The sequence below is a fragment of the Salarias fasciatus genome, chromosome 15, assembly GCF_902148845.1.
Source record: "Salarias fasciatus chromosome 15, fSalaFa1.1, whole genome shotgun sequence".
NCBI classification, from domain to species: domain Eukaryota; kingdom Metazoa; phylum Chordata; class Actinopteri; order Blenniiformes; family Blenniidae; genus Salarias; species Salarias fasciatus.
In genome coordinates, this window is record NC_043759.1 from 22,145,965 (window position 1) to 22,168,622 (window position 22,658).

Below are 22,658 nucleotides of genomic sequence, written 5' to 3' on the forward strand. Positions count from 1 at the left end.
CACCTGTTTCGAAACTGAGACAAGACCAAGACTTTAAAAGTAAAGAGCAAAGCATTAAAAAAAAAAACACAGCACATAAGAAATACTACAACATCAGATTCAAATATTTTCTAATCAACCTTCGACAGCTCGGAGCTTTGGATAAAAGGTTAACTGATAACAAACTTCATACCTTAAAAAAAGAAAGAAAAAGAAACAGCAATTTCGGTTGTAAAGATAACTGTCACCTTGCACCTACATGTACATCTACAATTCTACAATTTCATTTAGCAGACGCTTTTGTCCAAAGCGACGTACAACAAAAGCAAGAATACAGACATAAGAAAGAAAGAAACCATTAGTAAATGCTTCAATTGCTTCAAGTGCGATTGGACAAGGGAGTTGCCATCAAGTTGCAGAAGAGGAGCCACTAACACCCCCCCCCCCCCCCCCCCCTTTTTTTTTTTGTGTGTGTGTGTCAACTTAGTCAGTGGTACATAAGTGCTGGGTTTTAGAACACCTGACCTATTCTTCCCCAAACATGGGGTCGGATTAAGACCCAGGTGTTCTCTGAACAATTGAGTCTTCAATTGTCTCTTGAAAGTAGAAAGAGACTCGGCGGAATACACCGAGTTAGGAAGTTCGTTCCACCATTTGGGAACAACAGAGGAGAAGAGTCTGGCAAGAGATTGAGAGCCGTGCTGGGCTGGAAGCACCAGACGTCTCTCACATGCAGAGCGAAGAGGGCGTGAAGGAGAGTAGACCTGGATCAGGGAATCCAGGTAGGCCGGAGCCATTCTTGTAAGCGTTTTGTAAGTCAGGAGGAGAGATTTGAATTTGATCCTGGCTGCAACTGGAAGCCAATGAAGGGAGATGAACAGAGGAATGACATGAGCTCTTTTGGGCTGGTTGAAGACCAGACGTGCTGCTGCATTCTGGATCATCTGTGAGGTTTGACTGTACATGCAGGGAGACCTGCCAGAAGAGAGTTGCAGTAATCAATGCGTGACATCATGAGAGCCTGAACCAGAAGCTGTGTGGCCTGTTGGGTCAGGAAGGGTCTGATCTTCCTGATGTTGTAGAGGGCATAACGACAAGACCGAGAAACTGAGGCCACATGAACCTTAAAGGTCAGCTGGTTATCAATCATGACACCCAGGTTTCTGGTTGAGTTAGTGGGCACAAGTAGGCTCGAGTGAAGTTGGACACTGATCTGAGGCTGGACAGATGGACAAGCTGGAAAGACCATGAGTTCAGTCTTAGACAGATTTAGCAGATTTAGTTCCTTCATCCAGGTGGAGATATCAGCCAGACATGCTGATATCCGAGCTGAGACTGTCATATCTTCAGGTGGAAAAGAGAGGAAGAGCTGAGTGTCGTCAGCATAACAGTGGTAGGAGAAGCCATGGGAGCCAAGTGAAGTGGTGTACAGAGAGAAGAGTAAGGGGCCAAGCACCAACCCCTGAGGGACCCCTGTTGATAGGCCATGTGACCTTGACACCTCTCCTCGCCATGACACTCTGAAAGATCTGTCTGTGAGGTAGGACTTGAACCACAACAGGACGGAACCTGAGATGCCAAGGTCAGAGAATGAGGAGAGGAGGATTTGATGGTTCACGGTGTCAAAGGCAGCAGACAAGTCCAGCAGCAGTAGGACAGAGGACTGACCAGCAGCTCTTGCCAGCCGCAGAGATTCTGTGACTGAAAGGAGTGCAGTCTCGGTGGAGTGGTCGCATCTGAAGCCTGACTGAAAAGGGTCAAGTAGGTTGTTGTTCCGCAGGTGTTCAGAGACTTGGTTAAATACTGAGCGCTCCAGTATTTTCGACAGGAATGGTAGAAGTGAGACTGGCCTGTAGTTTTCAACCTGGGCTGGGTTGAGATGAGGCTTTTTTAGTAGTGGGGTGACACGGGCTTGTTTAAAAGTAACAGGAAAAATGCCAGTTTCCAGGGAGGAATTGACAATGTGCGTGACTGCAGGTTTGATTATGGGCAAGATGGTCTGCAGAATGCTGGTGGGTATTGGATCGAGAGGACATGTTGTCGGTTTTGAGCTCAGCAGAAGTCTGGAGACCTCATACTCACGCAGAGGAGGAAAAGAGCAGAAAGAAGGTGCAGTAGTGGGTTTGAGCTGACTGGGCTGGTCAGGCTCAGAGAACTGGTTGCTGATTGCAGCCACCTTTTCAGTGAAAAAGGAGGCGAACATATCAGGAGTCAGCTCAGTGGACGGCTGAGCAGCTGGAGGAGAAAGCAGGGAGTTGAACGCCATAAACATTTTTCTGGAATCAGAAGCTGCACATCTCACCTACTCAATATGAATCACACAAAGATATGGAGGATGGAGGATGGAGTCTCTCCCCCCCCTCCGTCTGCAGTCTCAACAGGGATGCCCAAACTTTCCTGTCCCCAGACACTTCCTCCAACTCCTCTGGGAGGATCCCAAGACGTTGCAGGCCAGCCGAGAGACATGGTCTCTCCAGCGTGTCCTCGGTCTTCCCCGGGGTCTCCTCCCAGTGGGACATGCCCGGAACACCTCCCCAGGGAGGCGTCCAGGAGGCATCCTAACCAGATGCCCAAGCCACCTCAGCTGGCCCCTCTCGATGTGGAGGAGTAGCGGCTCTACTGCAAGCTCCTCCCTGGTGACTGAGCTCATCACCCTATCTCTGAGGGAGCACCCAGCCACCCTACGGAGGAAGCTCATTTCAGCCGCTTGTATCTGGGATCTTGTCCTTTCGGTCATGACCCAAAGTTCATGACCATAGATGAGGGTGGGAACGAAGATTGACCGATAAATCGAGAGCTTTGCCTTTCGGCTCAGCTCCCTCTTCACCACAACGGACCGATACAACGACCGCATCACTGCAGCCGCTGCACCGATACGCCTGTCAATCTCATGCTCCATCCGCCCCTCACTCGTGAACAAGACCCCAAGACACTTAAACTCCTCCACTTGGGCCACAATCTCTTCACCGACCTGGAGAGGGCAAGCCACCTTCTTCTGGTCGAAGACCATGGCCTCGGATTTGGAGGTGCTGATCCTCATCCCTGTCGCTTCACACTCGGCTGCGAACTGCCCCAGTGCATGCTGTAGGTCCGGGTTCGATGAAGCCAACAGGACAACATCATCTGCAAAAAGCAGAGATGAAATCCTGTGGTTCCCGAACCGGACCCCCTCCGGCCCCTGACTACACCCAGACATTCTGTCCATAAAAATGATAAACAGAACCGGTGACAAAGGGCAGTCCTGCTGGAGTCCATCATGCACCGGGAACAGGTCTGACTTACTGCCGGCAATGCGGACCAGACTCCTACTCCGGTCATACAAAGATTCGACGGCCCTTAACAAAGGGCCCCGGACTCAAGGCCTAAGCGGGTGTGAGTGCATGTTCACAGCCGAAATACCACAACAATAATCATCAAAAGACCCCAAAAACTCTATTTGTTCGAGCCTCCTCTGAAAGCTCTCGAGATAAGCCATCTTCCTTGAGAGCCACAGGTGCACTGACCCAAATCACCGCGGTCTGAAGCGATGGGTTGGCATGGGACTGGAGGATGCCACTTGAGGATGCTGTGCATGTGCATGGGGCGTAATCACCCCAATCAAGACTTTGCAGTGAGGTTAAGCCAAGACCCCTGCGTTAATCCTCCACAACAGTTCTGATCAGCATATGCTGTCGGAGTAATCACTTGGAGTGTATTAATCTTTAAGCAATTAGGTGAAGAAGAGTAATGCCTCACGAGGAGGCTAATGAAGGCTCGGAAAAGTTTTCTTTTACGATTTGGAGCCAGTTTTTCTCATGTACCCACCATTCAGTCCATTGGGGATGCTTCAGCGATGGTGTGGCGCTGACAGGTCATCCATGGACCGCCTCATGGTGGAGCCCAGCTTATTATTCTCTGAGGGCTTGTTTATGTGGTTATGATTGTGGTGATCCGGACTCCCAGCACTGCCGGTACTGGACATGCTGCTGACGTCCCCAACATCCCTGACCGTACCGGTGCCGCTGTTCAGGTTGGTCAGACTGGACTGGCTGTCTATGGAGCTCCTGGAGCCTGCTCCGTTCCTCTCCTCGTCCAGCATGAGGATAATCTCCTTCAGTTCAGAGTTCTCCCTCAGCACGCTCTCCTGGTTGGCCTCCAGCTCCTTCAGCTTCATCATGTAGGTCCCCACCTCCTTCCACATGGTGCTGGCGGTGTAGCGGCCGAACCGCTGCCACTCCCGGGACAGCTTCTTGCCCTTCTGCCGGTCATCGTCCAGGAAGCAGCAGAGCCCACGCAGCTCGTGGTTGTCGTCCTGCAGCTTCTGGTTGATCTCCTTCAGGCTGCGGATCTCGTGAAGGTGCACCTGCAGCCGACGGTTGATGTCCTTCATCATGTTGCCATGCTCCATCATCAAGTTCATCTTCTCCCCGTCGATAATCCTCTTGGCGCCAGCCAATCCACTGAGACCAAACTGAAACCTGCGCACCAATCCTGCCCGTGTGCTGGCACAGCACCACGCCCCTCCCAGAGGGTATAAAACCAGACTCTGCCGCTTACTCTTCCTTCTTCTGACTCAGCTCTTGAGCCTTCAGAAGCCTGCAAGGCCTTCGCGATCAAGACCTTCGGATCAAGATCAGGATGGACAAGCCAGCACAATTTCGCACTCGGGCTGACAACCCAACCACGGACTCGGTCCCGGACTGCGGTGCTTTGTCCCGCCGTGCCATCTTTCCAAGCGAACGTGCAGCGGGACTGGTGTACACCGCTCACCGCCAAGGGGGCGGTGAAAGGCAACCGGGAATATTGCTGCGTGGACGGCTTCCCGCCGGTCCCTGAAGTGCCTGCGATTGAGGACTCAGTGAGACTGTGCCTCCTCCCGAAATCCTCCACCTGGCCCGGCGGGAAGCTCATGCTGCCGTCAGAGAGGGACAGGCGCATAGCGGGCTTCCTGGACAGAGCATATGCTAGCGGCAATTAATTGTTTGCCCTAGCGAACAACATGACATTTCTTCTGGGCTCCATCGACTCTGCCATCAACAGGAGTCGCTTCATGGCCAACGCACAACTCACCATGAGGCACCTGTGGCTTGGTCTCTCATCACTCTCTGAGCGGGATCAGCGGGGAGTCCTGGGGCTCCCACTGTCCACCTCCTCCCTCTTTGGTCCGGACATCCAGGCCGTCATCGAGCACCTGGAGGCTGCCACACGAGGTTCCAGACAGCTCACGCAGCATCTGCAGCCCCGCCGTGAGACCTCGCAGCGTCCACGTCCAGCGGAGCAGCGCAGACCAGCCCCCTGGAGTTCCCCCGCGTCCAGTCAGAACAAATCGTCTGCAAGCCGGCCTCACCGGGGCGTCGACCAGCCGAGACGGTCCCACACTCCCGAGCCTCGAAGCAACCTGTCCGCTCGTCCTGCATCTGTTGCTAAACATTTCAATAAAGGCTGACCGGCCCGTTACATCTCTGAAAGAGCAACAATCCTTCCCTCTTCCCGTCTCTGCATGGCTGAAGCATGTCAGATTCGGCAGAGTTTCTTCCCTCCCGTCTCCTGCTATGTCATAAGGCGGCAGAGACCGGTGAGCGGGGCACACATCGAGCCGCCGGGTCACGGCGCACCGTCCCTGGCTCTCCCTCCACTTTCCTCCCGCACCGCGGCCGTGGAGACGGAGCGCATCACCGGGCGTAACGCCAGGAACGCACTGGACGCAGAAGCGTAGAAGCGCACTGGAGGCGTATCTGCTGCCTGCACTTTCCACGCTGGTCACACATCGACTGCACTCGGCTGGATCCGTCTGCTCTCGGTTTTCACATTTGTTACCTCTGTCTCTACCTCTGCAAGTATGGATGTGTGTGTTTTGGTGACCTGTGGAGAGACTTTTACTCCTCCTGTCCTCTTTTTTTTCTGCATCACGCGAATCTCTGTCGCTGTGTGTGTGTGTTTGATTGGGTGCATACGTGCGTATGTCTGTTTGTGTGTGTCCTCTCTTGTGATTAGACCCAAGTGACAGACGGACGAGCAACACCGTAACTCAGCGTCATTTAATTTATTTTATTTTGAAAATTGGCCGGATTCTCTTGCCTTTTCTGTTTCCGACTTCCTGTCTGATCCGATCTGCTTGATCCAGCTTGACAATTGGTGCTCTAGGCACTCGTGGCTCGCGTGAAAAATAGAATGAAGCGGAGCGGGCATGCTGCAGATTTGTTCGTTGTAACAGTTTTCCTTTTCAGAGATGAAGTGATCATTGACACCAGTTGTCCTGGTCTGGCCCTAGGTGCTGGGATCATGAGTTCCCCCCCTCCAAATTTAGAGTGTAACCTCCAATCTGGGCTCAGCTGACACACACACAAATAAATAAAGTTGTAAATAATATGCAAATATGATCAGACATGGCATTTTTAATCAGTTTATTTAGCGTAAACTTCAGGATTGCAGGCACAAAGTTCATCAGTGGTTTTCAATAAAAGAGTCAAAACATTAAATTCAGTGTAAGAAAATATGTGCAATTTATATATGATAGATATTATTGATGGATTTTATTTTAATGAAATCTTGATTTGAAACCCATATTATGAAAACATGTTATTTGACTTATTTGAGATTTTAGGAATGAGCAGAGGCAGAAAATCAGCTTTTGAAAAGTGAGATACTCTTTGCAACCCTACAACTCAATTTTACGGAATGTTAAGTAAATTTGTTTAAAGGCACAGAGCTGCATGAAGTGTTATTTCTTGTACTTCCTGTGTGTGACGGTGCACACCACTCCGCTCTTCGGCCTGAGCGTGCCGGTGTCCAAGATGTCGAAGGTCTGTCCCGGGACCAGGTCGAAGTCGAACCTTTGGAGGAGTTTGGCCATCACTACCTTGGCCTCCATCTGAAAACACCATCATAAAGCGCTCGATCAACTCCAGTCATTCATCTTTGCTGCGGCTTGATGTGTTTTTATGAGTTGATTTGGCCACGCCCACCTGAGCGAAGTTCAGTCCCAGGCATGAGCGTGGTCCGAGGGAGAACGGGTAGTAGCAGTAGTACGGCCTTTAAAAGCACATCAAAAATGAAAAGTTTTTCCTTTGACTTTGATTACCGGTTCATGGAACATCATACTGAGGGAAAACGCTGCTTACTTGGGAGCGTCTGGATGAAATCTGTCGGGATCAAACTTCAGTGGATCCTTGAAAAATTTGTCCATCCTTGAAGCCACATAGCTGCTGAACTGAAAAGCAAAACACACAAATTGTTTATAAGGCACTTTACTGGGTCTGTTTAAACTTGCTTTGTATCAGATAACTTTGGCCTCTCTCGCTACTTTCACACTGCTGATTTGGAAAATGTAGAGCTGCCTGGCAACAACACAACCACAGCCACTCAGGTTTTTTTTTTCTTTTTTGTTGTTGTTGTTGTTATTGTTGTCATCATTATTATTATTGGGGTGGGGTGACGGAGGGTGCAGTGGTGTCAGTGTTGTGGTGGCGGTGATGGTGATAGTAGTAATGGTGATTATTGTTGTTATTGTTATTGTTGTTCTTATTGTTATTATTGTTGTTGTTATTGTTGTTGTTATATTGTTGATTTTTCTTGTTGTAGCTGCTGCAGCTGTCACTGTCATTGATGGTCATGATGCTTGGGTTTGTTGCCTCCGCCGCCACTGCTGATATCCTTGCTGTTGCTATTCATTTGTTTTTGCATTGCAAATTTACTTGTTGATTTACTTTTTGCAATTTTATTATTTATTTAATTATTTTTTGTTTGTTTGTTTCCTTGGTGGCAGAGCTCTGTTGCCGTTATTACTGTTTTGATGACTGGCTGTTGTTTTCCTTACAATTGTTTGTATATGTATTTATTTCTCTGTATTATGCACATGTGTGAACGTATGTGGGTATGAATATGTATGTATATCTTGATGTACACACACACACACACACACACACGCCACCAAACAGCTTACTCCATATTTCTATTTCATCCCTACTGACCGCCAGAGGCGGTGCTTAAAGCACTGGAATGTTCCCTTCGCGCATGCGTAGTTCGAGTATGTATACCAACAAAGTCACTCGTGACCCCTGGGTGACCCAGGAACTGCTTAAGTTCAGGGCTACACCCACCACTCGCCTCCTTTTTTCTTCTCGCGTCTGTTCGTGTACACCTGACGGGACGAGCCTGTACGGCGTTGTGATGCACCGTCGCTGGGAGCCTTGTGACCTTCGAGGTCGGAGCTGCTTTGTGCCCTCCAAAGGCTGTGACGTGTTGCGGTCCCGTTCATCTGGTTCGGTGGCGCTGCGCGTCGCCTGTGGTGAGAGATTCATTCATACCTCCGAAGGACGGTAAGGTTGCTGAATCTACTATTCCTCATGGTGAGTGCGTGGGGGAGCGGCTGCTCCCCCCCGGGCTTGTTTACATGACGGCCAGCGGCCGTTGCGGCGTGGTCGGTGGTACTTGGGGCGCAGGGACGCTGCTCGCGTTCCTCGCCCGGCTTCAGGAAGCGATTGGCTGGTGTGATGCTGTGCTTCTGACTGTTGTGGAGCCGCATTGAGCCCCCCCGCCGTGCGGGGCTCGCTGAGACCACTGGCTCGGCTTCTGATTGCGCCGATGAGCGTGGCGCTGCAGCGTGCTGGGTGCTCCCGCCCCCGCCGCCGCGGAACACGGCGCTAGCTCGGCTAGGCGGCTAGTCAGTGAGGTATGTTGTGTGTCGGGGGATCAGCCTCCTCTTCCACCGGCCGCTGCGTTCTTCTGATTGTTACATATCAGCTGCTCAGGCAGGTGATGCCGCTGCTACCAGGCGGGTGGGTCCCGCCGTTCCCGCGGCCGCTGCGGTGGCCTCAGTGATAGCATGCGGCTGCTGGTGCGTGTCTGTGTCACGTGCACCCCCGCTCCGACGGGGGACGCCTCTGCTAGCAGGCTTAGGGAGCCGCCGCGCTCCTTCTCCGCTGGTAGCATTCTCTGGCGTCTATATTGTAGTGTGCAGGCAGGGGTGTGTCTCTATTATTTGAGGCCTGCATGCCCCCGCCCCCGCCGGACCGTGGGCATACATGCTACTAGGATGGGGCTGTGCACGTGACACCCCCTCCCCCCCACACACTAGCCTGCTGTGATTCTACACTAGCCTGCTGTGGTTCTATACTAGCCTGCTGTGATTCTACACTAGCCTGCTGTGTTTCTACACACGTACATGTCTTGGTGCGTTATGCTGGTTGCGGTGTTCTGCTGTTGCGGCGCCTGTGCTGGTTGCGGTGTTTCCGCTGTTGCGGCGCCTGTGCTGGTTGCGGTGTTTCCGCTGTTGCGGCGCTTGCGCTGGTTGCGGTGTTTCCGCTGTTGCGGCGCTTGCGCTGGTTGCGGTGTTTCCGCTGTTGCGGCGCTTGCGCTGGTTGCGGTGTTTCCGCTGTTGCGGCGCTTGCGCTGGTTGCGGTGTTTCCGCTGTTGCGGCGCTTCCGCTGGTTGCGGTGTTTCCGCTGTTGCGGCGCCTACGCAACGCCGGGTTACGGTGTTTCCACCAGGTTGCGGTGTTTCCGCAACGCCAGGTTACGGCGTTTCCACCAGGTTACGGCGTTTCCACCTGGTTGCGGTGTCTCCGCCAGTTGCAGCGCCTCCGCTGGTGCGGTGTTAGGCTATTGCACTGTCTGCACTCTTTGTGCAGTGGACCGCTCCGTGTTCTGCGCGAGCGGCGGTATAGCCTTCTGTTCTTGGAATGCTAAGTAGCGGACGTTGCTGGGCAGCCGGCGTCCAGCCTGCCGCCCTGTCCTTTTTCCCGCACCTGTTGCTCGGTGTGTGGAGCCGCGCCCGCGGGAGCAGCGGGGCGATTGTTTCCCCCCCCGCACCCACTTGGTTTGCCGTGCAGGCTGCGTATCAGCCCCTTCCCTCGGCTTACCGCACCACCGTCCCGGGCACCTGATACTCTGACTAATGGCACCACTGCGGAGCAGTGAGGAGCAGGTGTCCCTGGTCGACTGTTTTTTTCCATTGTGGTGCTGCCCGGCTGCTAGCTTGACACTCTGCGTTTGCCGTGCAGGCGGCGTATGCCCCCTTCCCTCGGCTTATCGCGCTAGCATCTCCTACTCCGGGCGCCCGGTCCTCCGACGGGCTCAGCTGCAGTTGCTGTGCAGGCGGCGTATGCCCCCTTCCCTCAGCTTCTGCGCTGCTATAATTCTGACCGGCTGCCTGCGTGGCAGTGCGGTCAGGCAGGAGGGGAGAGAGCAGTCGCCTGGTGGCCGCTCTCTCTGCTGGTCATGGATGGTGTCTGGTTTGGTTGTGCGGGCGGCGTGCGCCCGCTTCCCTCCACCTCCATGGACAGGATATGATATGAGGTGGGAGAGCTGCGTGCTTGACGACGGACGGCTCTCACCACGATGTTGCCTGGGGAGCCCCCCCTACAGGCGGATGATGGCCACGACCACTGTTCCAGTTGTCTTGGTCCTGTTCACCTCACGGAGGCGCTGTTGTACGACCTGTGCATGGCCAGTGGCTACATGCCCTGGGCGCAGCGGGCCGGCTGCCTGGCGCTGGTCTCTTCTGCTGCTGGGGGTGCCCCCCGCCCTCCCCCCTTCTGAGGGCCGGGGGGTGTACTCTGGGTAATGTGCCTGGCGCGGCTGCGGCTGGCCTGGAGCATATGCCAGATGTGGGGCCGGCTATAGCGTCCCTCAGCTGATCTTGCTACCATTGTGCTGGCCTATTGCACGCACCCGCCCTGGCTGTCGGGTGGCGCGGTGGCAGACGGTGGAAGGAGCTGTCGAGCTTCCCTTCCTGGATGGCCTGGTCTTCTGCGTTGCTTCGCTGACGGCATACACCCCCTTCACTATTGGTGGTGGGTGTGCAATACACGCCCCGCTGCTGTTGGGTGGTGCCACTTTGGAGGCTTTGAATGAGGGCAGCCGTTCCCTCTCCTCGACGTGGCTTTAGCTGGGATCCTGGCCGGTGGTTAGCGTTTGCTGTGCAGGCGGCGTGGGCTGCCTTCCTTCAGCTTACTGCATCGTTGTTGTCCTACTGCCTTCTGGGTGCTGTTTGCACAGCCCCCCACCTCGCCCCTGGCGGTGGACCTAGGGGCAGCTGATGGAGGGGGGCTGCCGGGGGCAGCCGTCCCTCTCCAGGGTGTGTTTCTGCCAGCTTGCTGGCCGGTGATTGAGGTTGACTGTGCAGGTGACACACTCCTCCTCCCTCTGCTTCTGGTATGCTGCTGTTTCTTCTGGCCTGGTACCGCTCCGACAGCACAGCAACAGTGGTGCCGCTGTGCAGCTGTCCCCTCTCCCATGTACGGCCTCAGCTGGCTTTCCGGGGCTTGATCACGCGGCGTCCGCTGTGCGGGCGGCGTCCGCCCCTCCCCCAGCATGTCACACTGCCGTTGTATCGACTTGTTGCGTGCACCCACCATTGCCGGCGGGTGGCACCGCGGGGCAGGCAGACGGTGCAGGCGGCCGCTGAGAACTCCACCTGGGTTAGCTCTCTGAGCTGCTGGCCCGGTGATTTGTGCGGCGCCCCCACTCTGGTGGGTGGCGCTACTGTGGGGGCTGATGGAGGAGGGGGCTGCTGAGCAGCTGGTCCCCCTCCTGGACGGAGCTCTGTTTGTGCGCGCCTCGCTTGGCTTGTCGGCATGATCTTTGCTGATTGCGGTAGGACTACCGTTGGCTGGCTCTCAGTTATGGGTCGCATGTGCTGCTTCCCCTGCTGTAGGACCCCGCGGTGGCAGTCGCCACGCGGTGAGTGTTGGTTGGGCGCTGCCAGTGGAAGCACTGTTGTGTTCTTCCGGCTTAGGGGTGCCTGCTTTGGAGCAGGGCACCTCTGGCGAGGGGGCGGGAGTGAGGGGCCACTGCCGTGCCACTGTTCCCTCCCCTGAGCGTAGGGCGGCTACCCCTTGTTGGCCTTGCCGTCGTGCACTGGCTGTGTAGGCGGCATATGCCCCCTTCTTCAGCGTATTGCACTAACCTTATCTCCTGACCCTCTGACCGACACTGTGGGGGTCGGGTCGGCTGTATCCGCCCCTGCCTCATTCCCAGCAGGTGCTGTCTTGTGAGACAGAGGGGAGTGGGGGCCGCCATGTGGCCGCTCCCTCTCCCGGATGTGGCTCCGCTGCTTTGCTGACGCGGTGATGTTGTATCGGCTGTGCGGGTGGCGTGCGCTTCCTTCCTGCAGCTTATCGCCCTGGCCCCGTCTTGTCCTACCGAGCCGCGCTCCTGGTGTCGGCCTGGAGCCTCTAGCAGGTGATGGCCGTGCGTTGCCTTTTCCTAGGCTTGTACGGACCCTGCTTGTGGTGTTACATGGCCAGCTTAGGGCGGTGGCCGCGGTGCCCGCCGGGGGGTCCATTCCCCTACTGGGCCTAGCGTCAGCCAGGCTTCGTTGGCGGGCCCGTCTGGTATGGCAGGCCTCCCAGTGGCGTTGTGGCCGGTTGGCGTCCTGTCTGGCCGGCCTGCAGGTCATGTGCCTGCAGGGGCCTCAACGCGCTGATGGACTCCCCCTCCTGTTGGGATCCTACACCAGGGGGGTGGTGCCTCCATGGGGGATATGTGCACTGGGGGTTGCTTAGGAGGTGGCCACTTTCCTCCTAACCCCACGAGAGCCACTGGCCTCTGGGCCACGAGGCGCTCGTGCACTCTTGGCCGCAAGCCCTTCGGTGGACGTTCCCGCCGGCCCCTCTTCTTGGTTGACGCCCATCAGGGTGCTTCAGAGGGGCTCATACGCACACAGTGCTGCTGGTGGCCCCCTGCTGGCCGGCACGGGCTTGGTTTCCTCTGCTCCGCTGGTTGTTCTGCGGCAGCCCATGGCGCCTTCTCAGCAGGAGGGTTCTGCTGTCTCGGCGCGGTGGCCGGGTGGGGCACCCCCGTCCTCGCCGTCTCTGTCTTGCGCCTGGCGACTGAGGGGCCCGACTCGCTGCTCAGCAGCTGTTTGAAGCCTGTTGGGCGAGCCGCCTCGGATGCTAGGGCGCCCTCTACTGGCGGCTGTCTGTTAGTGGTGGAGGTTGGTTGCACGGTGGTGCAACAGCCATGGGGGCAACCCGGTGCCCTGCCCAGTCCCCGCGGTCCTGGACTTCGGCAGTCTTTAGACGTAGCCCAGTCCCCGTTCACCCTGGGGGTGTATGTGGTGGCGGGCCAGCCCGCCATGCATGGTTGCAGGCGGCGCGATTGGGGACCACACTCTGGTGTGGGCTTTACGCAGGGGGGCTCTGAGGCTTACCCCCCCTGGGGGCCACGGGCACCCACCTCGGATCTACGTCTGGTGCTGGAGAGCTTGTCTGCCTCCCTTTGCACCTCTGGCAGCAGCAGGGCTGCAGTATGTGTTGCGTAGGACGACGTTATGCTGGCCGTTACCACGGCGTAGCGTGTGGCTGCGCGCTCTGTCTATTCGCCCGGCATGCCTCCGGTGGCGCCCGGATGGAGCGGGTGGCGCGCCGGCCAGGGCTCTTGTGTCCAGTCGGAGCTCTGAGAGGCTACATGGATGCTGTGGCAGATGTGCGGACATCTGACCAGTTTGTTGCCCACTACGGTGGCCCGAGTCGGGGCTCTGCTCTTTCCAGGCAGTGCCTGTCCCGCTGGGTTGTGGACGCCATTTGCCGTTCTATCGGGCCGCTGGGCGGCCTCTGTCCAAGGGTGTGCATTGCCACTCCACCAGGGCGGTGTCCACGCCAGGGGTCGCCCTGATGGGGGTGCTCCTGGGCGGGCTATGGGCTTTCGCCGATGGGACGATGCCTGACACCTTTTCCAGGTGCTCCAGGTTGGCTATTGTGCCTCCGCATCCACTGCGGTTGGTATTGGGCCCTGCAGAGGCTTTTCAGTCTCTGGGATTCCTCGTGACCAAGTTGGCATACGTCATTCCAGTGCTTTAAGCACCGCCTCTGGCGGTCAGTAGGGATGAAATAGAACGAAAGTTACGTATGTAACTACGGTTCTATGAATCCCGGATGACCGCCAGAGCACTCTGTCACTCGGAATCCTCGTGGTTACGCGAGAAGATTCCGTAGGAGGCGAGTGGTGGGTGTAGCCCTGAACTTAAGCAGTTCCTGGGTCACCCAGGGGTCACGAGTGACTTTGTTGGTATACATACTCGAACTACGCATGCGCGAAGGGAACATTCCAGTGCTTTAAGCACCGCCTCTGGCGGTCATCCGGGATTCATAGAACCGTAGTTACATACGTAACTTTCGTTGTGTTGTGTTGTTTGTTTTTGTTTTGTTTTTTTTACTTTACTTCCTCTCTGTTTTCTGTTATGTAACTTGTCGTGTTACATGTCTCTGTCTCTGTATTGTTTGTTCGTTTTTGCGATTAAAAAAAAAAAATTAAAATAAAATAAAAAAAATAAGCCACTCAGGTTTGAAAGCCAAAGAAGCACAAAGCTATCAGTATCTTTTCAAACAAAGCGGATCTCTCTGTGAATTATTTCAAACATTTCTGTTTGAGCCCGACATGTCGGTAAACACAGACGTCAGCCACCTGGAACGGAGCTGACGCTAGCAGGAGTAGCATTCTCCCAGCTGAAGCCACTTTCCTCGTTTATCTTCTCATGTCAGTTTGTGGAGAAGGAAAGAGGATTTTCATTTTGATCCTGCGGGTCGGTTTCAGTGTGGAGCTTTCTGTGTGTGCGTGTGGGTTTCCTCTCGGTTCACTGTTCTCCTCCCACGGTCCAGAAACACTGGAGATGTGCTGCTACCAGCATCAGAGGTCATTTCAGGTCCTCATAGCCAATGAAATGTCCTAGGGCTTAGAATAACCCTGATATCATCGAAAATACTACATCTCTGAGTTCTGGCTACATGCTTATGGCTTTGGAGATGTAAAAATAACACCAATGACCAGGAGAGGGCCTTATACCACCCACAAATAAATTAGAAGAACACACCGAGATATAACCACAAGGTATCCGTTACTGGAAGCTACAGCAGGTTCAGACACACAAACCATCAGCTTTCAAATGAGACTCACAATATACGTGAGGCCTCCAGGGACTTTAATTCCATTGATGACCTTGTCTTCCAAAACTTCCCGGGACGTTCCCGGAGCCGTCGCGTACATTCTCAGAGTCTCTTTCAGCACCTGGGAAAGGTCAAGGGTGAAATTATTCAATAGAAATCAACGAGTAGAGCACAATGGAGCAGAATTTCACATACCTGTGTGAGATAGGTCAGCTTCCCCAGGTCTTCATAACTCAGGTCCTGCTTCATCCCAACGACTTCATCTACCTCAGCCTTCACTCTGGAAAACAGAGAGAATAACTCAAAAACCGGCTGGCTAGTTTACTGGTTGGATCATTGGCCGTAGTGCATTGCTAACTCTTACTTCTCCAGGACGTCAGGATTACGTCCGAGTTCCATGATGCAAAAGGCCAGCTGATTGGCTGTCGTTTCTTGTCCTGTAATATGAGCAAATTAAACAAAAAAGCTCATCATAATGTGCTATAATGGGACTTTTTTTAATCACAGTGAAATCAGTTCTGAATAAAAACTACATTTGAAACAAATCTCATCAATATTATATGACATAAAACTCCACATACAGAGAGAAAATATCCATTTTAACAAAGGGATCAAAACTTTTGGTGCCAAGAAATATCAATATTTCATCCAAACACTTTTCCAAAGAATGGATGTATGTTTTTCTTCATATTGATCCATATGTAATTGTATTTGCAGTATTTATCAGAGCAAAACATACCTGCAATAAAAAATGTCACGAAGTTGTCCAACATAATCTCCTCATCCTCTTGAGTTGTGTTTTCTTTTGGAATTAAAAAAAAAAAAAAAAAAAAAGAAAATGTTTAGATGAACACTCTATAAATCACATCACAGACACATTTAAATCATCGTGAGATGTATGTAAACTTCAGGGACCAGAACCTTTGTCAAAGCATTTGATGATCTGCGTGAGGATGTCCTTGGGGGGATCTTCGCCGTTTCGCATGGCCAGCCTCCGTTTGTTGATCCACTGAGCTCCGGTTGTGCGCAGCAGCCGGCACGCTTTTCTCACCTCGTTAACAAACGGCCAGTTCACTGGATTGTACTGGAAACACAGAGATGCCACACTGTTAAGAAGATTCCACTGAACATGTTTTTGTATAAGTTGTGGCCAATTGTCTTCGATCTGCCTGCAGATACAGGAGGATCAACTATGAAGAAAATGACACTTAATGTTCATGATGCCTTCAATATGATTGATCTGCCAATCAGCACAGCTTGACCAATCACCCACTGTGTTGAAATTTGGAAGTTTGAGGTTCAGCAGCATGTTGAAATTAGCCTGGCACGCCAGACTGTCTCTCCATGCTCAGGGATGCATGGGGAAACACCGTCTTTATATGTGTGTAACACATAAATAAAGTCAGTCTGGCATGCCAGGCTATGTTGAAACCAGGTAACATAACAAACATTCATATTTATCAGTATTGGGATAAACCTCAGTCCTAACTCCCAGCTTTTCATGGAAGAAAGGATGACAAATCAGAAGAAAGAAGAAGAAAAAATTGAGGGCAAGAAAGACAAAGAAAGAAGGAAAGAAGACTTGAAGAAACCTTTATTCAAAACACAAAGTTCTGTGTTAAAAACATTACTTGTCCATTCTTAAAAATGTGAAGTAAAAAGTAGACAAACGTACAGCATGAAACAGAAAAGAAGTGATCAGTCAATAAATCAATGCAGTCACACCCACCACAGTTAATATTTAATGATAAGAGACTTTCTCTCTGTGATAGCAAATTAAATAGATTTAAAACCACCCAGGTGAATTCATGCTCCCCCCTCAGACAGACAGATTGTCCACTTGTGATCTACAGTGAAGAAATACCTGAAAGAAATTGTCTCTGAAGTTGAACACCATCCCTTTCAAACACGTCTCGATGGCTTTTGGAAACGGTGAACTATTATTCAGGAGGTTTAAATCCACACCAAAAGCAACCTGAGTGGAACGAAAGAAGAAAGTAAAGGTACACACTGACAGCTACACCAGATAAGTTGGTGATTTGTTCAGGAATGTTGGACGAGAGCTTCTGTAGCCGGAAAACAGACAGTGACCTTTGTGATAACGTCGAGGGTGACACAGTTGATGAGGCTGTGCATTGTGGCGGTAGTTTTACTATCAGCCATCTCCGAAAGTTTATTCATCAGTTTCTCTGCCTGCTCATTGAAGGTGCCCATCAGTCCTCTCAAATACCTGGAAGTAGAGGCACTTTAAGACTGAATTTCCAGAACATACCAACTAAACTAACAAAACATAATGAAAAAAACTGTTTACACAATAAAAACAAAACACATAGGTGCTCTGTTTGGTCTTCTTGGAGTTACTCACAAGCTGCTGAATGCAGGATCCATGATCCGCCGCTGTTTATACCACAGATTATGATCAACGGCTGTTACCAAGCCGTTTCCTAAGAACCTTGACAAGAGACAGGCGAGAATAAAAAAAGTGAATGACCACCGGAGTCGTCCAGTCACATGCATTATACAGATATCACACAGACACATCAGAAAGCTGCTGTGTCTGAAAAACATGCACCCACTTTAAAAACAATGCCAGAGAAGGTATCAAGACAAGGTAATGAGCCAAATGGGTCAGTTGTGTCCCCTTTTGATCAGTTTAAAGAAAGACAGAAGACCCTCAGGCTGACTTTGGCGTTGAAATTGATGATGAGGAGTGGAATGACATCTGGCTATCTGCCTAATTGTTTTCCTAAAAACCGAGCAAAAGAACAGACAGACATGTCTTCTCCAAGGGAAACTGTTTTCATTTCAGCAAGATATCAAAAAAACTGCATCTTTCTGGGGTTTCATCTGTAGCATGTTGTGGCATATCCACAAATATGGGCGAGAAGGCATCCACAAACTCTACTTTCACTGAGACAATTAAAACAGGAACAAACAGAAAATCTGACGATCCCATCACTCACCTTTCACCAAACAGCTTGAAGGCTCTGCTGTGGAGGAAATTGTCTTTCAGATACTTTGGGGACATCAAGACGTCCTGGATTGAATGACATTTAAGAAATTTTTGATTGAACAAATTTACCAAGAGATATCAGTTGGAAAAGATTAAAAACTGGGACTCGTGTCAGGAAGGCACTTCTGAGCACTTTTACACAGTTTTTCTTGCGTAATGATTGCATGAGAAGTGTTTACCTTGGTTGTCTCTGGACAGTGGACACACATGAAAACGATATGGGCTAAATTTATTCTGAAAACAGGTCCGTATGTCTCTGCCCTGTGAACGAAATCAACAGTAAAACAAACATCCAATACAGTATGCTTCAAGTGCACCTGGTACAAAATCTACAATAGCGCAGTGATTCATTACCATCAAAATATTACATATGTCCAATCATTGGAGTTGACTCTTGTAATACATTTCCTGGTGTGATGCTGGAACACAAAATCAGAACTCAAAATGCAATGCACTCAGTCAAAGTTAAGAAGGAGCATTGCCTTTTCAGAGAAAGCCAGAGGAGTAATGGAGCAGAAATCACTGTTTGTCATTCCCTGCACACTTGTTTTGCCTTATGTGAACTACTCTGCGCAGGTTCGGAGGAGCGTATTAAAACAGTATAACGCTATTAATATTAAAACAACAACAAAAAAGTTCAATTCAATAGGAAACATCAGGAAAGCGGTGCACTGGTATGAACCTGGTTTAACCATTAAAATTTCCATTTACCATTCCAGAAACTTGTCGTGAATATTTCCGTCCTTTTTCATGATCCTCAGAAATATCAGTGAGTGTCCGAGGAAGAAGCTGTCCGGAGAAAAGCAGTTAAAGTCAGCTGAATTGTTGCGTTGGGCCGTGTTTGCGGCGCCCCGGGGGGGTTTACCTGTCCCTCGGCGGTCCGGGGATGTGGTCATACTTCATGTGGGAGCGTTTGATGTACAGGCAATAACCCAGGAATGCCACGAAAAGCAGGGCGAGCACAACCAGGAGCAGGTTCAAAAGCGCCATGTCGGTCGGTCACTTCACCAAAACTGCGACACTTTTGCTGCAGGCAGTCCGCAAAGATGTGGTCGCTCAGCGCAGACTGACCAAACTACTCTGCAAACATTTCCGCAGTGTGCGCTTTTATAAGTTTCCTTCAAAGGATTTTTCTCGCGATATCGGGGCGCAGCGCAGGCTCCATGTCTCAGTGGTTAGAGCACCGGTCTTGTAAACCAGGCTTGGCTCGGAACATGTTTTTGTCGTTTATCTTATTTATTGCCGTCTGATCTTTCACCTCAACAGGAAACACAGACCTGCAGGCTTTGTGAATTTACAAAATGTCTTTGTAACCACAATCTAACAGCCACACTGACTTAAAATCACAAGTTTGCTGATTTAATTATTTTCTGTTTATAGGAACAAACCCTTCTATACTTCCTTGATTTCTTCTTTTCTTTTTAACCTTGCAATAAAAAATATCGTCACAACTGAATGTATTTATTTTTAATTTCCACGATTGACTCAATAAATAATGATAATAATAATATGAATAATTTTATTATAATAATAATAATCAGGATCATAATAGCAGCCTATTAATAATTTACATCATGGTTTGCCTCTTTCCTCTGATTATTTCTGCTGTGGGACAGATTCAGTTGTGTTGTAGTCCAGAGCACCTGTTTCGAAACTGAGACAATACCAAGAAAGCACTGCGGTCAAGTGAGCCTACACTTCTTAGCCCGCAGTCAAATGAGCCGCACGTTCACTAGCTGTGCGCAAATACACCGAGCATTACGGTAACACCGTTCCGAAACCCATTTCAAATTAAAAGTGGAGCAGTATGGAACACAGCTCACTGCATGTCTTACATTATATATTACTGCACTTCACAAATTATATATTACTTTCATGAATACTATGAAGTATGATTACTGTGTACTTTTCCTCTAATTTGTTGCCAAAGTTCATTAGACATAGTAACACAAACCATTGTTATCTGACTTTGAAGTCTAGTAAAATACTTGTTTTCAATAAGTTGTCCACAATATTAGTACTGCTGGATTTAATACATTACAAATTACTTGCACAAGTACTATGTAGTACTATTACTGTGTAGTTTTCCTTGAATTCATTGCCACAGTTTCCTGTTGATGTAAATAAAAGTCAATTTTGCCTGACTTTGAAGTGCCATAAAATCTTTTTTTTCAATAAGTAGTTCATGAAATCAGCACTGCTGTACTTAATACATTACAAATTACTTCCACAAGTACTATGAAGTACTTTTACTGCGTACTTTTCCTGTAATTTATCGACAAAGTTCCCATTTGATGTGAATAAAAGCCATTGTCGCCTGAATTTGAAGTGCAATAAAATCCTTTTTTTCAATAAGTAGTCCAAAATATTAATATTATTGCACTCAATACATTACATATTACTTGTGCAATGACGATGAAGTACTTTTAATGTGTACTTTTCCTGTAATTCATTGCCAAAGTTCCCTGTTGGTGTGAATAAAAGCTCATTTTGCCTGACTTCGAAGTGCAATAAAATCCTTTTTTTCAATAAGTAGTTCACAAAATCAGTACTGCTGGACTTAACACATTACATATTACTTGCAAAAGGACTATGAAGTACTTTTACTGTGTACTTTTCCTGTAATTTGTCACCAAAGTTCCCTGTTGGTGTGAATAAAAGCCATTTTCGCCTAACTTTGAAGTGCAATAAAATCCTTTTTTTCAATAAGTAGTCAACGAAATCAGTACTGCTGGACTTAGTACATTACATATTACTTGCAAAAGGACTATGAAGTACTTTTACAGTGTACTTTTCCTGTAATTTGTCACCAAAGTTCCCTGTTGGTGTGAATAAAAGCCATTTTCGCCTGAATTTGAAGTGCAATAAAATCCTTTTTTTCAATAAGTAGTCCAAAATATTAATACTATTGCACTCAATACATTACATATTACTTGTGCAATGACGATGAAGTACTTTTACTGTGTACTTTTCCTGTAATTCAATGCCAAAGTTCCCTGTTGGTGTGAATAAAAGCTAATTTTGCCTGACTTTGAAGTGCAATAAAATCCTTTTTTTTCAATAAGTAGTTCACAAAATCAGTACTGCTGGACTTAACACATTACATATTACTTGCAAAAGGACTATGGAGTACTTTTACTGTGTACTTTTCCTGTAATTCATTGCCAAAGTTCCCTGTTGTTGTGAATAAAAGCTAATTTTGCCTGACTTTAAAGTGCAATAAAATCCTCTTTTTCCAATAAGTAGTCCACGAAATCAGTGCTGCTGGACTTAATACATTACAAATTACTTCCACACGTACTGTGAAGTACTTTTACTGTGTACTTTTCCTGCAATTTGTTGCCAAAGTTCCCTGTTGTTGTAAATAAAAGCCATTTTCGCCTAACTTTGAAGTGCAATAAAATCCTTTTTTTCAATAAGTAGTGCACAAAATCAGTACTGCTGGACTTAACACATTACATATTACTTGCAAAAGGACTATGAAGTACTTTTACTGTGTACTTTTCCTGTAATTTGTCACCAAACTTCCCTGTTGGTGTGAATAAAAGCCATTTTCGCCTAACTTTGAAGTGCAATAAAATCCTTTTTTTCAATAAGTAGTCCACGAAATCAGTACTGCTGGACTTAGTAAATTGCATATTACTTGTGCAAGGACTATGAAGTACTTTTACTGTGTACTTTTCCTGTAATTTGTCACCAAAGTTCCCTGTTGGTGTTAATAAAAGCCATTTTCGCCTAACGTTGAAGTGCAATAAAATCCTTTTTTTCAATAAGTAGTCCACTAAATCAGTACTGCTGGACTTAGTACATTGCATATTACTTGTGCAAGGACTATGAAGTACTTTTCCTGTGTACTTTTCCTGTAATTCATAGCCGAAGTCCCCATTTGATGTGAAAAAAAGCCATTGTCGCCTGACTTTAACGAACAATAAAATCCGTTTTTCAATAATTAGTCCACGAAATTAGTACTGATGTACTTAATACATTACATATTACTTGCAAAAGGACTATGAAGTACTTTTACTGCGTACTTTTCCTGTAATTTGTCGCCAAAGTTCCGTTGTTGTGAATGAAAGCCATTTTCGCCTGACTTTGAAGTGCATTAAAATCCTTTTTTTCAATAAGTAGTCCACGAAATCAGTACTGCTGGACTTAGTACATTACATATTACTTGAACAAGTACTATGAAGTACTTTTACTGTGTGCTTTTCCTGTAATTTGTCGCCAAAGTTCCCTGTTGTTGTAAATGAAAACCAATTTCGCCTGACTTTGAAGTGCAATGAAATCCTGTTTTTCAATCAGTAGTCCACGAAATCAGTACTGCTGGACTCATGTCATATATTTCTTGCCAAAATGCTATGAAGTACTGTAACATTTTTTGGCGTATTTCCACCTCCCCAACACCAACTCGACTCAACTCTGCTTTACGCCACTTCTGGGCATTAACATCAGCCCAGTTTAGCCCATCTCCGTAGGTTTGTGCAATCATGGACCTCAAAATTGAGGCATGTTCAACTTCTCGCGTTTTTGCATTTTTTGACGCAAAATCGTGTTTGGTCTGAACGCGGCTGATCAGCGCTATTTTAAACACGGTGATATTTTGGTTTTAGCTCAAGCCGCGAAATTGGCTTTCATTTACAACAACGGAACTTTGGCGACAAATTACAGGAAAAGTTCACAGTAAAAGTACTTCAAAGTCCTTGCACAAGTAATATGCAATGTACTAAGTCCAGCAGTACTGATTTTGTGAACTACTTATTGAAAAAAAGGATTTTAATGCACTTCAAAGTCAGGCGAAATTGA

The 22,658-nt window shown here is 49.2% G+C and overlaps 2 protein-coding genes across 2 annotated transcripts; both read right to left on the reverse strand.

Annotated features, from left to right (window-relative positions):
• Nucleotides 1-3,455: 3,455 nt before the first annotated feature.
• On the reverse strand, nt 3,456-4,896 carry LOC115402346 (coiled-coil domain-containing protein 85C-B-like). The gene is given in 2 exon segments (XM_030110854.1): nt 3,456-4,436; nt 4,700-4,896. Coding segments are annotated over 2 exon segments (885 nt in total). The 3' UTR covers nt 3,456-3,748.
• A 1,455-nt stretch (nt 4,897-6,351) lies between these two features.
• On the reverse strand, nt 6,352-19,140 carry LOC115401449 (cholesterol 24-hydroxylase-like). Its single transcript, XM_030109636.1, has 15 exons — nt 18,721-19,140; nt 18,567-18,644; nt 18,035-18,116; nt 17,806-17,879; nt 17,208-17,294; nt 16,934-17,072; nt 16,707-16,817; nt 15,764-15,926; nt 15,582-15,644; nt 15,207-15,279; nt 15,038-15,122; nt 14,853-14,963; nt 7,080-7,168; nt 6,924-6,990; nt 6,352-6,829 (listed from the first exon to the last, which is right to left on the reverse strand). The coding sequence occupies exons 1-15, from the start codon at nt 18,843-18,845 to the stop codon at nt 6,680-6,682; spliced, it is 1,497 nt and encodes a 498-aa protein (XP_029965496.1). The 5' UTR covers nt 18,846-19,140; the 3' UTR covers nt 6,352-6,679.
• Nucleotides 19,141-22,658: the final 3,518 nt, after the last annotated feature.